Source organism: Opisthorchis viverrini, assembly GCF_000715545.1.
Source record: "Opisthorchis viverrini unplaced genomic scaffold opera_v5_1, whole genome shotgun sequence".
Taxonomy (NCBI): domain Eukaryota; kingdom Metazoa; phylum Platyhelminthes; class Trematoda; order Opisthorchiida; family Opisthorchiidae; genus Opisthorchis; species Opisthorchis viverrini.
The window spans coordinates 7,125,426-7,140,743 of record NW_008751657.1 but is presented as its reverse complement, the minus strand read 5'-3'; the positions used below and the strand labels follow the sequence as shown (position 1 = coordinate 7,140,743).

The following is a 15,318-nucleotide window of genomic DNA, read 5'->3' as shown; positions in this document are numbered from 1 at the left end:
GGGAACTCTGGCGAATCCATGGCTGCAGAATGCTCCCCCAAGGGAACGAAGTACTGAATTTAGAAAGTATAGAAAAAGAGGAAACAAGCATACTCTGGAGCATACAAGGTTGACTTAGGAGTATTGTGCCCATGGCTGGTTGAAGAAAATTCTGAAGAGAAGAAACAGCTGAGATTTTCCTGGTTGTCCAGTCACATAAACTTAATTGGTAACTGAATGCTTACTTACAAACATCCCTATTCCTCTCTTGAACTACGGAACAAGCCTGATGGGAATTCGAAGACTAAGCCTACTTGATGAGCCAGGAACAGATTGAAACGTTAATGGCCTGTCGATCAGAAAAATTATCTTGGTATTGTTTAGGACTGGAACATGAGATGATCTTTGGGCAGTACATGTAGTTAGCGGTTGCCATAAACGGTAAGCACAATTTAGTCTCAGATGTTGGTTACTGCATCTTCAAATCGAATTTGTTTTCCAAGTCAAAGAATGATCGTTTTGTCAATTTTGCCTGCATTCTTTCGGCCCGTGTATTTGTGCGTCGATGATTTTTAAGGAATTACTACGAACTGGCAACTCGGTTCAGTGCCGCTTTACTCAAATATTTGACGTGCGACCAACCCAGTTCTTTTGACTTCAGAGTGTTGGATGTGAAAACTACATTTTTGAACCTGCGTCCTAATTCCTTTTTGAAAGTCAGCTTCTGTCACAAAAAGTGACCAAACTTGCCTCCTACTTAACCTATCCGCTTCGCGCAACGGACACCCTATGTTACAGTCTCACTTGTTTCGAGACATCTACCGACGTCACGTGCAACAGAGAACGCTTACTCTTCAGGCGGGTGGTCTGGCCAACTGTTCGATGTCAAGCTAACCATTCACAGTGACTTGGCCAGTTGAAATCGACTGATGTCGGATAAACGGGACGATTGCCTGACATGCAACAGCTACCTCATTGAGTCTCATTCGTACACATGCCCAAACCAAATGCAAACACTAATGGAACGGCGAAGGATAGGACGCAAAAAAGGTTTGGTGAAGTACTCGAAAACATGTTCATCTATGACATGCCCAAAGTCGTCCGCGTGAAGAATAGAGCTGTTGGACTCCTAAACTGTTTATTGCGCCTTTCATTGCTTTTCTATTTTTTGATATTCGTTATGTGGTGCAACAAGTCTTATCAACGGACAGACACGGCACTAAGTGGTGTGATGACAAAAGTACGTGGTGTTGGGACGGTTGCCACTGGAATTGGTGACTTGCCGTTGTGGGTAATCGACGAAGCCGAGTTTACACTGCAGCCGGTACAGAAATCTGGATTCTTTATCATCACACGAATCATCGGCTACACAACACAACATTACGGATATTGTGCCGAAGCGCGAAATTTGGAAGATGCCTTTTGTGAGCACGATAGCCACTGTGTTTCTGGTCATATAGGGGGACAGTCTATCCGAAGTCCTGCTGATTACTTACCAGATGGATGGAAACTAGATGTTGAAGCTGATGCACATGGAATCTTTACTGGAAATTGCCGTCAAGCCACAGAAAGTTGTGAAATATATGGATGGTGTCCAGTTCAAGAAGATTTAGACTCTTTATACTGTGGAGCGTACATCCCGGAGCCCGATCAATCGACTGTTGGATGTAACGATTCAATCTTGCAGAGCACAATGTCCAATGAAATTGTCAACGGTTGTATGTTCAAGCCCATAAGTGAGGTGCTAAACTACACCGTATTTATCAAAAATGCAATAGAATTTCCCTATTTTAAAAAAGCTTCACAAAATATCCTAAAATGGATGAATGAAACTTATCTGAATACCTGTTTGTACAACCCAAAGCACGAGAAGGATCGTTTCTGTCCAAATTTCAGAATTAAAGATATGCTGGATCTAAGTGGCGGAAACGCGTACCGTTTGTTGCGTCATGGTGGAGTGATTGCCATAACAATAGAATGGAACTGTGATTTGGACCTCCCCATTGAACGATGTCTTCCACGTTACAATTTCCATCAACTGGACGGGAGCGACGACGGTCTCTACGATCATAAATCTAATATCGAAGGTTTGTCTATGGAAATCCGTCGTCCGCTCAGCAAGAATAGCCGACTGTTTAGCAGAGTGAATGGAATTCAGTTTTGGGTCATTGTTGATGGTGAGGCGGCACGTTTCAACCTTTTCATCTTCACCATGTCTTTCGGATCGAATCTGGCGCTTCTAGGTTTAGCTTCAATAATCTGTGATTATTTGTTATTCCACTGCACCCGAGATGGGAAGCGGTATATTGCAGCAGCACATGAACTGTGCAAAGAAAACGTAAGGTCGATTGCAGTTCAAACTGAAAAGTGACCCGATTTTGGAAAACAGCCTGCGAGTTCTGTTGTGATTTAAAATCTGTCTATTGTTTGTCGTATCTGATGCAAAGTCACTGGGAAATAGATTTAAACATACATATATGTTTCATACTTTTTTATTAAAAATAATTTCCTGCTTGTAGATTCACTTGGTCGGGTGGACCGTAGGATGTACCGTGGAAGCACGGATTTAGTCTCTCACAGTTGTCCCATCAAGAGTTAGGCACTCTGAATGGTTAGTACCCACCATCATTGAAAATCAAAGTGTGCTCGCAGCTCAGGTCTAAAATTAAAACTGGGAGAAATGTAATCCTTTTGCACCTGATTTTTCGACATATTAGCTTTTTCAGGGCGAAATGTCAGACAAATAACTGTATGCAGTACATTTTAGCGGACAAATTTCGTCGGTTCAATCAGTCCGCTTTTTTTCAGGGCGAAATGTCAGACAAATAACTGTATGCAGTACATTTTAGCGGACAAATTTCGTCGGTTCAATCCAGTCCGCTTTCAAGCACTTTCAATGAACCAGTAACAAACAGTTGAAATCAACAGTTCTGGTGACTCCAATACGACATCACTGCTTCATTTTGAGGTTAGAGGATTATGACTTGCAAATCTGGATGCTCACAAGCAAGAAAGCACTCCCATTTTGCAATGATTTTGGTTCTCGTAAGACGCTTTTAGTTTCGTGGCTCTGAGGTTGAAAGTGACCAGACTGTTCAATTCCCCAATAAGCTTCGCCACAAATGATCTACACAAGTTCTAGTTGCAGCCCCATTTACCTTGTTTTGTTCTCATACTCAAATTAACCAAAACGATTGTGGTTTGGTAGGAAAAGCTAATCGGAGTCCTCATCTTAGGCTTTCAGGTTATTTATAAAAAAGCTCGTATCTAAGACTTTGCAATACACACTACACTGAACAGCTTTCCTCCATTTGATAAACCCCAGACAGGTAAAATTTTGACCTCATTTTTTATTGGTTTCAAAATTTATCCTTCATATCGTGCACCATAAGAGGGAAAAGATACTAGTTTAACGTACAATTAAGAGACCCACCCTAGATCCTCTGAATCGCTGTACAGCAGTTCAGCTAGGAAAGCTTTCTCAACATGTTCCGTCTATGCCTGATTTGCGTCAAAATTACTTCGCTAAGAAGGCAGATTTAAAGAAATTTCTTCCAGTCAAATACAGAATGGGTATTTGTTTACGTTTTGTTCCGACACACTATTTATTGGATTATTTTTCAGCCACTTAGCGAAATTCAAGATTTACTCGAACTAAAGCGGGTATGAATCGCTGCGGTAAGGTGAGGCATTTTACCCTTTGTTTTGGTGAACTTACTCGATAAAACCTTTTAAGAAAGATAATTTTATAGATTCTTTGGCGAGGGGTCACTCTGGTTTCAACGAAGCTACTGTAAGTGACGGTGTGCACTAAACCTAGGCAAACTCACAAGCATTTGCATCTTTAAGACTATACTTAAATGGGTTAAAACAAACGCATTTTCCAAACGGTTTGGTCATATTTTCTGCTGGTCATAATTTCTGCAAGATATGGTATCTACTTAAAACTGGTCATTCACTAAACTTCATTGAATTTCGGTCGCTGTTCTTTTCGTTGATCAAATCAGTCTTTGCTAATGGCGAACAGCTCAACATCCCTGAGCTACCTAACTTCTTCCCAGTAGAGGATTCATATCAGTTTGTCCCAGAGATTCTGGTCCACCGTATTCAGGGCGATCATATAAGCTCGACTCAACAGTAAATGAGTACTTAAGGGAAGTCTGTGAAGTACCCAGCTATCAGCTAATTTCCAAGCCCCGCATATATTTATTTTCGGTCCACACATCCGGTGGTCTGGAAGAAGTTGATAAAAATTTGTCCCCTCAAAGACCCAACTAATGGTCTTTCTAGTTAAACACGTCTCCAAAGTAGACGACACGAGAATGCATTCTTAACTAACCCAACCAGCAAAAACGGTTAATATTGGCTGACGCTTCTAGAAGATCAATAACTAGTGTGCCCACAATTCAACTGATTCTTCAGAAATTTACATAGGATAACAGTAGTTTCTGATGTTATTATGACATTGCATAAAATTTCACCTATTGATAAAACGGTGGTTGGCTGCTTACGACATTCGTTTTTTCTGGTTAGTGAGTAGGCTCAAGTAAGAAGGCGGTTTTCTACTTTTTACTATCATGATTAGCCTAGAATAACTTTCCGAAGGTCTACAAAATGCATTTCTCATTGAATTTCTAAAGGTTTCTTATCGCAACTTCTCTCAAAAGCACTATTTCCTTCGCGAAGTAAGTGAATAAATGTTGTGATCTGTATGTCTGCAAAGCATACCAACTCACTGGTGACTTCTATGCTTCTCCAAATATAGTAAGACTAGCTGAACATATTCAGATCTAGTACCACGTCGCTGTCACTCTAGCTCGAGCTTACCCGTCAGTTGTGATGGAGAATGTCCATCTTGAGTTTTTGCCACCTCCAAGTGGTACTGTTTGGGCTCCTCAGTTAGAACACTAGTGATCGTTTTCATGCACTTCATCGTGGGATATTTGTGCACCGCGTGCTGGCCCCAATCAACGACATCTTGTTGACTAGCTATGCACCGAAGCTATGTACGCGTGCTTCGTTCTGGATCAGCCAGCGTTTTCCAACGAACCACTCATTACTCTTTCCAAAGCATTTAACCAAAATGACCTCACCTAATTTAGCGGTTTGTACAACACACCCTGAAAAGTAAGGCTATTCTACTTATGAAACTGTGGACACTGGGAGCTCTCCGTAAAATTTGTAAGCTTTGTACTCCAGGATCATTTGCATATTCACAAAAAGGGCGTAAATAAGCTCCAAGACAAATCAAGACCTCCACTTGTTCAAGAAAGTTACGTCTACTTAAGTACTGTTGCTTTTAATTTCAATGACTCGGCAATGGAACGTTTTATACCTCACACATTTGACCAACACAATATTCTTATGTAATTTAGTGTATTTTGCAGAAAAAACAGACTTAGTTATCTGAACTGATGTTGCTTTGAAGACTGGTAAGTACTCTCCTTGGACCAATACGGAATTTCCCATTTCTGGGTCTAGTTCTCTAATTTTCTTCCTTTTAAATTGTATTGATCTATATAGATAGTCATTTGGAAAAGCATGATAGTGCTTATGTGAAGCCCGAATCAAGATCTCATTTGTACTGTTTCCCAACACAGTACACAACAGAAAGGCCTGCTCAGTGGTCCAAGAAAAGTAAAAAGCCTGTACGGGATTTTTCATCAACCCTATATGTGGTTTCACATCAAAACAAATTTGGATAACGCTTTGACTAAAAGGTGAAGCGATCTCCAAGGAACATACTAAGTTGTTGATCATGATAAACAAGTGTTTTCGTTGACTTCATCTTAAATTTGTAAATAATTGTTTATATCACCAAAGCCAAGTCTTCTCTGACTATTCAAAGTTTTGTAGTGAAACCTGACATTCTACAAATTCACGGCAACAAAATCAGTCAGACAAAAGTTAAAAGACACTATTGACGCGTGACTGCGAAGCTGGGTGGAAAACTACGTGATTTAGACACGGAAAATCAAGCAGAATGCGAACTTGCATCCCGTAGTGAATGCCAAATTTCAAAGTCATGTTCCTCAGTTGAATGGTGGATCTGACCACTTCTACTGTCAACTAGGATCATGAGTTGAATATTTTATAATCATTCGGACCGATTGACAATTACAGCACTGTACTGAAGTAATAAACTATTCCGTAAGGCAGAATATATTTTGAATGAATGTTTGCCTCTGTTGGTCCAATGATAACTGTTCCAAAACGTCCTGAGTAGCACTAGTTAGAGTGTGTATCAACCTACTAAAAGTCTCTGTGGCGTGCACGTACTCTTTCCATAAATATCTACGGACCATCGATTATTCTACATCCGCCTGAGTGGATGTAGAGAATTCTGAACTGAAAACTTGGAAATCAACCGATCTTTTTCGTGGACCAATGCGTACTGACACACAGGACCTGATCGTTCCCTGTAAGGTAAGCAGCAGCTTTGGTATCCATAATTTCATTACTTCTCATATATTGTTCTTTGCAAGAATAGTCGCCATCACTAACGAAGGTTGGTGACAAGCCATTACGGGAAGATGATACTATTACGTTCAAAAACCTTAAGTGGTTGATTAAACTGCCAGCTAACTAAGTAATACGATGGACAAACAAGAAATTGGTGAAATTGTGAGATAATTTTTGTCAGCTTATTCACTCGTCTACTTTCACGATCTTGCTCACAGCAGAACGCTGCTTTTAAATTATCAGTACCGGCTACTGCTGTTTGGAATTGAGAATGAAAGTGTGTGGGTTAAGTTGACGTGGTTACCACAAAGTATGGGTAACCAGTGCTGCTGGAGCGTTCATGTTACGAAGGGCGCAGAAGTGGGGGATAAGATGTGATACCAGGTTTACCAGGATACAACTGTTAGATGCATCGATTTCTTTGAAACACGCGGGTAAGGTTTTAGCCACCTGATGTTTGAAGTCTCGGTCCGTTTTCACTTACGATGGATGATTTCAAAAGCATCCGACTTTCTGATACTATGTAAATTCAGCAACTGATCGATGATCACCGGCGTCGCATGTAGACAAAGAGACAAATGCTAGACTAACGATGGACTTAACTGTACGTCTATCCTTCCCATTGCGTTCTTTCTTTCGTGTGGTCGTACTTTTAGATAGTATGGAAGGTGGTCGTAACACTCCCTTTGTTTGTCATTTTTTAGTAATAGCGTTATACATGTAGATTCGGTCCACCGCAGTGGATTGGAGGCGAGAATGTAAGTTCTATCGAGATTTTTAAACGTTGACATTTATTTGACGCGCTACTCCCCTTAAATGGCAGCTGAATGCATAATTTCGTCCTGGTCGCTGAGAAAACGAGCCCCTCATCACTTGTATGAAGTAGAGTACTTCCCAGTAAATGCCTGTGTATTACTTAAACACTCTCTGATATACTCTTCGCTTATCCCAAATTGTTCTGCCCCACATGTCCGGCGCCATTGCGTGAAGACCGTACGAAAGAGGCTTTGTTCTTGTTCAACTATAACGAAACATTCGTAGAGATTTGATAGTTCCAACCTTAAAATACATTCCTGTCTGATGGGCAGTGAATTACATCGACACATTATTAGTAGTGTAGTAGAGTACTAGTATGCTAGTGAAAGCTAGCCTATTGGTACTGTCAAAATCGAAAAGGTTGCTACTTTTTGTAGAAAATCCACTTTTCAGTATTTAACAGACGACAAGCCTGTAATCTGTCTAGCGTCTGTAATAGCATAAGCTACTGGAATAATCAGTTAATCTTTTCTTTAAGAATTTTATTAATCTAAAGTTAATCTGTTAGTCATGAAAAAATCGGGAAAAATGGGGCTCACTGGGCTCTACACTGCCAAACTCTTGTACTGTTTGTACAGTTCTGTGTTGAATGAGGACGAACATTCATAACGTGCATCATGAAAAGACTGTTCAGGATATATTTAGGGGAAGGAATATAACAGTAAAGTTCCAATGTCAAACCAAATGTCTCCTGAAGAGGAACGGTTATGGAAATCAGTTGTGCATTTGACGAGACGATTTTACCAGCGGTTTAATCATCATTTGTTGCTGATCGAAATTAGACGCATACTTCTGGCCATAGCACGGTAATTCCCCAGTAGGTTCAGTGTTGTCCACAAGCCAGTCTATAAGACAGTGTTGTGGTGTGCTCATCATGAATTTTCTGTGGTGTGTAGAAATACTATTCTTGTGTAACCGTGGAAGTCCAAACACTCGTGTACATTTCCGGTTAAAGGCAAGGCATAAACAAAACTTTTGTTGCTGATTGAAATTAGACGCATACTTCTGGCCATAGCACGTTAATTCCCCAGTAGGTTCAGTATTGTCCACAAGCCAGTCTATAAGACAGTGTTGTGGTGTGCTCATCATGAATATACTGTGGTGCGTAGAAATACTATTCTTGTGTAACCGTGGAAGTCCAAACACTCGTGTACATTTCCGGTTAAAGGCAAGGCATAAACAAAACTTATGGGTGTGTAGCGTCTTGAGTATGGTGTGTGTTACTGCACTTTCGTGAGTTTTGCCAATGAATGGACAAAGAGGACATTGTCTTATCATTATGAATTTTGGTAACTTTTAAAATGTGTGTCACACTTCTTCAGAACCATACTACATTATCCGTCCTCCAGGCGTGGACTTATCAGGTTCTGAAACACTCATCCAATGCGAGCATTTTCAATTATTTTCGGTCATTGAGCTGTTTAGCTGATTGATAAGGTGATCTACAGGGATGCTAAGTCGACCTACCTCAATTTAAATTATGCTCAAATACCTCATAAAAGGCGGAATAAAAAAAACTTCACATTATAAGGAGCAGCCGCCTGGATGTTTCGCAGACAAGCCGATGTAAATTTAAAGTCGAGAGGTGGAGAGAGAGAGGGAACTGCGGTTGCAAAACCAAAAGAAACTCTAATGATATCACTCAACTGCTGCCAATTTAAGCTCCGTCAAGCATTGTGATTCTTTGGATCTCTTTCTGATAGTGAGTTTTGTCCATCGCAGTCAATATGCCGGATAATTACTTTGGAAGAATGCGAACTAGTCGGCACGTACCACATTGTGCCTAAGTTTTGTCTCCAAAACACGAGTATGAGATCCAGCTGGCCTGTTATCCACTCCCCTGTACCGAGAGTTAGGGCTGTGTGAATCACATACAAGTCAAGAACTTAACCTTGTTGTGGCTAACTCTTCAAAGAAACGGGTGCAGCTGAGTCAGATGGTCATGGGTGTGTATTCCTATCGCTATTGAGTGAACTGTCCTTCCTCTGTTCTGGCTCAACTTTATTTAATTCATACCAGCTATGGTGCGCAGTGGAAACGAGTTTCTCCCTCATGAAAATTCAGTGCATACAATGGACCGTGAGGATATTGGAACTCCATGCACTACTCTTTCGGCGCACATTGAATGCATCTGAATAATCATGTCTTAAAAGCTTGAGCCATGTTGTTAACTTGTCCAATGGCACGAACGACGATCGAGTTACAAGTCCTGCTTGTATCGATCAATTGACCACCTAGCGAATCTCATGTTTAGGTAGGGCCACGCGTGCTTTGAGTCTGGTTGAAAAGTTTTGAGGGAACGTATCAGTAACACAACCGGGACAGTTACTTGGATATCGTTCGAGGCACTGAGTGTGCGCCGGACGAGATATAGTAGCACCCCTACATGGAGTTTCAAACGCCTCTAGGTTCAACGTTTCACACAATCATGGATGTGCACTGAACGCAATTAGGATCAAAACTCACGTCCAATGCTTTCTCTGCCTTGCACGAATCAAACTAACTGCATGTAGTTGCGAGATTTGTAGTATTCACATTTACACTTCGTCGCTCCAGTGCTGTCTCCTCTAAGAATCACTGCCCCCGAACAAACAGATGAATTTTTAGACGAGCGCGATGTGGATGAAAATTCTACAAATAACAAAACTACGTTCAATTGATCGAAAATGCATATCTTCACCTTAAGGATGTAACACAGATAGACCGCACGAGCTGGAACAAACGGGATAATGAGTTGACAGTAAGTGCACACGGACAGTTACTTGTGAAGAGACCGAAGGATCGATGGTTTTCGGTGGTCAGTATGTACAGCCAGGTTGTTTAATGTTCACGTGATGCTAGCTGAGGGAAAATAGTTTTGAACCGTGGGTGTTCGTATCAGCACGAGTCAAAATGACTTTATAATATCCGTTTACCTACAGCATATTACAAGACTAGACGTGGATGGACGACCGACTGCAATCATCCCCGCTTTATACTGTGGTACGAAATAGCACTTTTTCCTTATTCCACATGGAACAGACAATCCCTAGCATGGCCACTGAAAAAAATAAAACTGCGGTGGGACGTGCAAAGAGTTAACAGCGCATAAACATGTGCTCATTGGTTAGCGGGAGAAGGCGAAGAGATTTGTTTAAAACCCTTTCGGTTTCTGGTCAACATAAGCTTGTTAGTGTGTTTTGCGCGATCAAACTAAACTAAAACTAAACTGTTTTACTCGAATTGTGTTGCGTTGCACTGTCTAAAGTCATTGCTATTTAAAATTACAGCCTTCTAACTGCAAAATGTATTCACTCGGACGTCGAAGTGTATCTTTTAATACTTGGAACTATTTTAGTCGTTCCGGATCTAAGTTTTCAACGAAATTCACCGGCGCCCCGCCAGACAACGAGGTAACTTTTGTCCACTACGCACTTGTGGCGTCAGCTTGATTGGTGCCAAAATATCCGCAACCCAGTCGTCCAGCTTGGGGAACGGAACAGCATTTATCAGCAAAAATTGAGCTGCTGGTACTGTCAGCTTGGTAGTTTTTTTAAATTCACTTTCTTCGTTTTTGAAACTTTTCCGATTTTATGACGTAAGCGTTGCTGCAGGAATCCAATGCAAGGATGCAGATTAGTGCCTCAAAGTCCCATGTTTACGCAAGACTTGGCATTGACATTCTGATAACCGTCTTGTGCAAAAACTTTTCCCAAGATTCAGCGAAGGTCAGATAATGAAATGACCTTCAGTCATGTCCATACGATGTGCAATTTGGTCATCGTAGTTACGAACGCATGACAACTGTTGGATAGGCTTTTCTTGTTAGTCTCCTTGCTCTAGAAATTATTGCATTGAGTCTCTTAAACAGTGGCTCTCGTCACAGGTGGTTAGTAGTATATACAGCCCTGACGACTACAAAGTTAAGCCAGTAGCAACAAAACCGACCACCTGGTCAGAAAAAACTCATAGATCCTAAATTGAAGTTCTCAGTTTACAGAGTTATAAATAGAAAATTTTTATTACCCGAATGATATCCCGATATTTTTTTCTACCAAACTAGTAACCGCAGATAAACACGGCTCGTAAAATCAAGTTGTTGAAAAGAGAATCAAGTGAATCCCAACTGTATTTCTGGGTTTTGTTATTCCTCAGTTAGGTGTGTTGCACGAAGGCCGCTAAGTGATTCAATTTGAACATTGGTCAAGATATGGGCGTATTGCTCTTAATATGGCACCGCATTTGCAGTTGTTGCAAACATTTGCAGAAACAACCACCGTCTTTTTATGCCCTCTGATTTCATCACTTAGGTCTAGTCCATTAATTTTCATTCATTTTATTACTAAATTGAACATCAGATTGGATACAATAGCAGATAACCGGTTACTTTCAAATGAAGTTTTGTCAAGTAGATACTCAAATGAATCTTGGTCGAATCTCTTGTTCGTATTAGTCTTATACGAAGAAAACAATATTGATCGTTTCAACCGAAACATAAGCGGCCTTCATCGGCATGTTCAGGCAAATGACATCATAGATGGAATATCTAGTGGAGGTTCAGGCATGTCTGTCGTTAGCAGTAACTTAATTCGTTAATACGAGTTTGCTTGTAGACTGATGAACTTGTCCGATATGCCCCATAATGGTGAAGACCACGTTGGCTGTGGAAAGTCTTCATTGACTTATAAATGGTGTCGTCCCACAAAATACGGTGACTATTTTGTTTCCCTGCGTCTTATCACTGAGAAATATATCTACGCTACCATTCGGATCAGAGTAATTGATGTTTTAATCAATTGCTTGGTGTTCACTGCTTTGAAACTGCTTGACAATGGAACGAAATGGATCAGAGTTTAATATTTACCTGAGGAGAAATTTCAAAAAACCCTTTTACCCAGCTTTATACCGTGGATTACATTGTCCTTTTCCTTGTTGATTGCTTCCGCCTTATTAGTATACTGGTGATGTAGCCAAAACCCGTGCGATTTAGTATACTGCTGTTTAGTTGATTGCACGGAAGAATCAGGCTCCTGCAGATATCACGTTTCGCTAGTCTTTGTGATCGTTTTTGACATTTAGGTGTTCTTTCTTCCGAAAAGAACAAATTCACTGACAGCTCCCATTTGAGTTGATTGGATCTTACAGCATTCACTTAGATATGAGGTTGTGTTGTGTTACGGTGACACAGAAATCGAATATTGTAACTTGAAGTCCGGAGGAAAAGGAAATCAATCCGCATGATAAACACCAGGGTTGAATTAGTTTACCAACACGGGGAACTGGAAAAAGCGTGGAAAAAGTTCGAAACATCTCTCAAAGTGGCTCAGTTAATGTCACTTTGGATTAAAATTTGCCATTAAAGTAAAGATAAAACTAATTAAAGGATCCAAACTCCCTTTTCCTCTGGGATTTTGATCCTGATCATCAAATTACGCATATTAAAAAAGTAAACACTATATCCGCACAATACGCCACGATACAACTGGCAGTCGTTCCGGAACGGCAGTTAACGAAGCCGTCTCACCACGATGTTCCAAACATTTACGGTTGTAACAAAATTTTTCAATTAAACTGGCTCGTTTAGGACAGCTAGCAGCCCGCTGTCACAACCTGACTGCATATGCGCCACATCGATCGTTTGATTGGCGGGCCTGGTTCGATTTTGTCAACCATCCATATGTAAAGGCCTTTACTGCTAAAGCAGCATTACGCTTGTTGCTAGTCAGGCAGTCAGTTCGTTAAGACCAACCTACGAGGTACTGATTGCCTGATTCGTTTGTGCCCATGTGTTTTTAAAGATCAAAAGCGTTAGAGGTCCGAGTGTCTTTTGTTTATCCTTATTCTGAAATACACTGGAATTAGTAGTCCCGAACTTATGTGCAACAGGTTCAGGATGGCAGAATTGAATTTTTCTAGGTCCTGAGAAGCCCAAGACATCATAGTACTGCTTTCAGGTTAGACTCGAAAACGGAGGCTGCACAGCGCAAGTGTAAAAACTGCTCACATCATTCAATGATTTAGGCAGAGAAAGTGTACAGTTGCCAAACGAAATAAAAGAACACTGGAAAAAATTAGCAAGAAAACCTGGGATAGAATAGTCCACTTTACGTGGTAAACGAAGACTGATACATACCTATGTGTACGTGAAATTATTCTGCTATGTTGTTCACTGTTGCACCGGAAGGAACCGAGGGACGTCTTTTACAGACAAAATTCTGTCAAAACTCTAGGGAAGTGGAAGTACTAAAATTATTGTGTCATGATTCACCATTGCAGTCACATTCGAGTCTGATGGTAGTACAGACTGCTTAACGTACCCGTGAAGTAATTGAAAATACGGCTCGTAACACTGAGACAAACTCCAATGCTGTGGGCTTGCTAGGACATTAAAGTCTAACATTCTTGAGGTCGAATGCCACTGATATTCAAGACATTAAGGACTGCTAGTTTTCAACTGTTTAGTTTAGACATCTTGAGTAAGATTTATTGGTAAGTGAAAGAAACGATACTGACGTAAGCAATCAGATGAGATCGTATATTTTGTTTTCTTACGTGATGAAAAAACCCTTAAAATCGAACACGATGAGGATACGAAAGTTTATAGTACTGTGGGAATGATCTGTCAACAAACTTAAGGACGCTGTGCTTTTTACTGGGGAGCCATGCGGAGCCATTTCCCATTCAGTAAATTTTGGTTTTTCTAAAGAAAATGACTGAAACATGTAATTAATGGCGCATCTGACTCTCTTCTTAACTAACACAGAAAGTTTGTTTCTTTAAAGGGTATGAACAGCAGAGCGGACTTCATTGATCTTTTTAAAGAAATTTTTAATTTTCCCTACTTTACAAGTAGAACTAACATGCTTTATTAATCTGACTGAACTGGGAGTCTAGCAGTCAAGTTTAGTCCAGTGCGGAAAAAACGTCGTAGAAACCTCCTCGTCTGAGGATTCATTTGAGCATGATGGTTTGCTAAGTTCGTGGGTATACTTCAAGAATTAGAGGCTGAACCATTCTCCCTTAGCGGATAGAAAATGACGACAATTACGAATAACTGTTACTCACAACTCTGTAGAATACACTCGCTAGCTACTGGTTAGACAGTGAATTAACAGTCATGGGTTTGTTACCGTTGGATTAAACTTTACTTGACCCAAATCAGTAGAATTAATTGCATTTATGTATACATTCTACATACATAATATATGTATACGTATATTTAAAATGATCTTGTATAAAACTATCACTGTCTATTTTATGTGGAAAAAATGTAAACCAAAGCCTCCTTAAGGATGGTTGACCTTTTTCAACAAACACTTTTTGCTAGCCTACATTGTGACCTTTATAAAAACAGAAGACCTAGCAAGAGAGACCGGTCTGTACTGATTGGGTTGCTGTATCGAAATTTCCCGGACATGTTCAGTAGGACGGCATTTGTCTGTTTTTGAGGCTTTAATCACTTAAGGGTATATCATACAGGCCTAGAGGATCCTGTGGAATTTCCTACTAAATCATATGAAGAAAAGCCATTGTGTCTGTACCATTTTTGCAGGCGACTAGTCGAACCAAATGAAACTTTACGAAATCGTATACGGCAACAGCCTCCTAGCATCCACCTTTGGTGGCAGTCAACGGTACAGAATAGCATAAGGCTGATCACATGCTTTCTGTAATGTCTGCGTCGTACACAAGCATCGAATATATTTTGTGGGTGTGTTTATTCGCGGCACTCGCCAATCCGCCAATGAAATGACATGACTTAAGTAAACGGACCTCTTAAATAGTAGTTGGCTTCAAATGGCTTAAAAAATATGGCGTGTGCAAGTTTGCTGACTTTGACTTTCACCAGTTTAGCGTTTTCGTAGAAAAACTTCAGTTAGCGAAGTCATACTTCAGCTTCCAACATATCACAAGCCCAGTTAAGCTCCAATGGGGACAACAGTGGAATTTCAAACACGATACTTTTAACTAAACACTGAAATTAAGCATGAATTTGGCCTGAGACGCACTTTCCCTGCTTTATAGGGATCATAAACAAGTCATCCAACTGGACGTATTGGTGAATAAAGCTTACTGGGGGCA

At 40.5% G+C, this 15,318-nt stretch overlaps 2 protein-coding genes across 2 annotated transcripts in view; both read left to right on the top strand.

The window, feature by feature from the left end:
• Positions 1 to 973: 973 nt before the first annotated feature.
• Positions 974 to 2,350, top strand: T265_00120 (hypothetical protein; the record flags this gene model as incomplete). Its single annotated transcript, XM_009163777.1, has 1 exon — positions 974 to 2,350. The coding sequence occupies one exon, from the start codon at positions 974 to 976 to the stop codon at positions 2,348 to 2,350; it is 1,377 nt and encodes a 458-aa protein (XP_009162041.1).
• A 625-nt stretch (positions 2,351 to 2,975) lies between these two features.
• The window catches only part of T265_00118 (hypothetical protein), a gene marked incomplete at both ends in the record, with an annotated part of 46,660 nt that continues 34,317 nt past the window's right edge, over positions 2,976 to 15,318 (top strand). The window contains one exon of the mRNA XM_009163775.1: positions 2,976 to 3,024. Coding sequence (XP_009162039.1) covers positions 2,976 to 3,024 — 49 coding nt within the window. The remainder of the gene's footprint in view (positions 3,025 to 15,318) is intronic.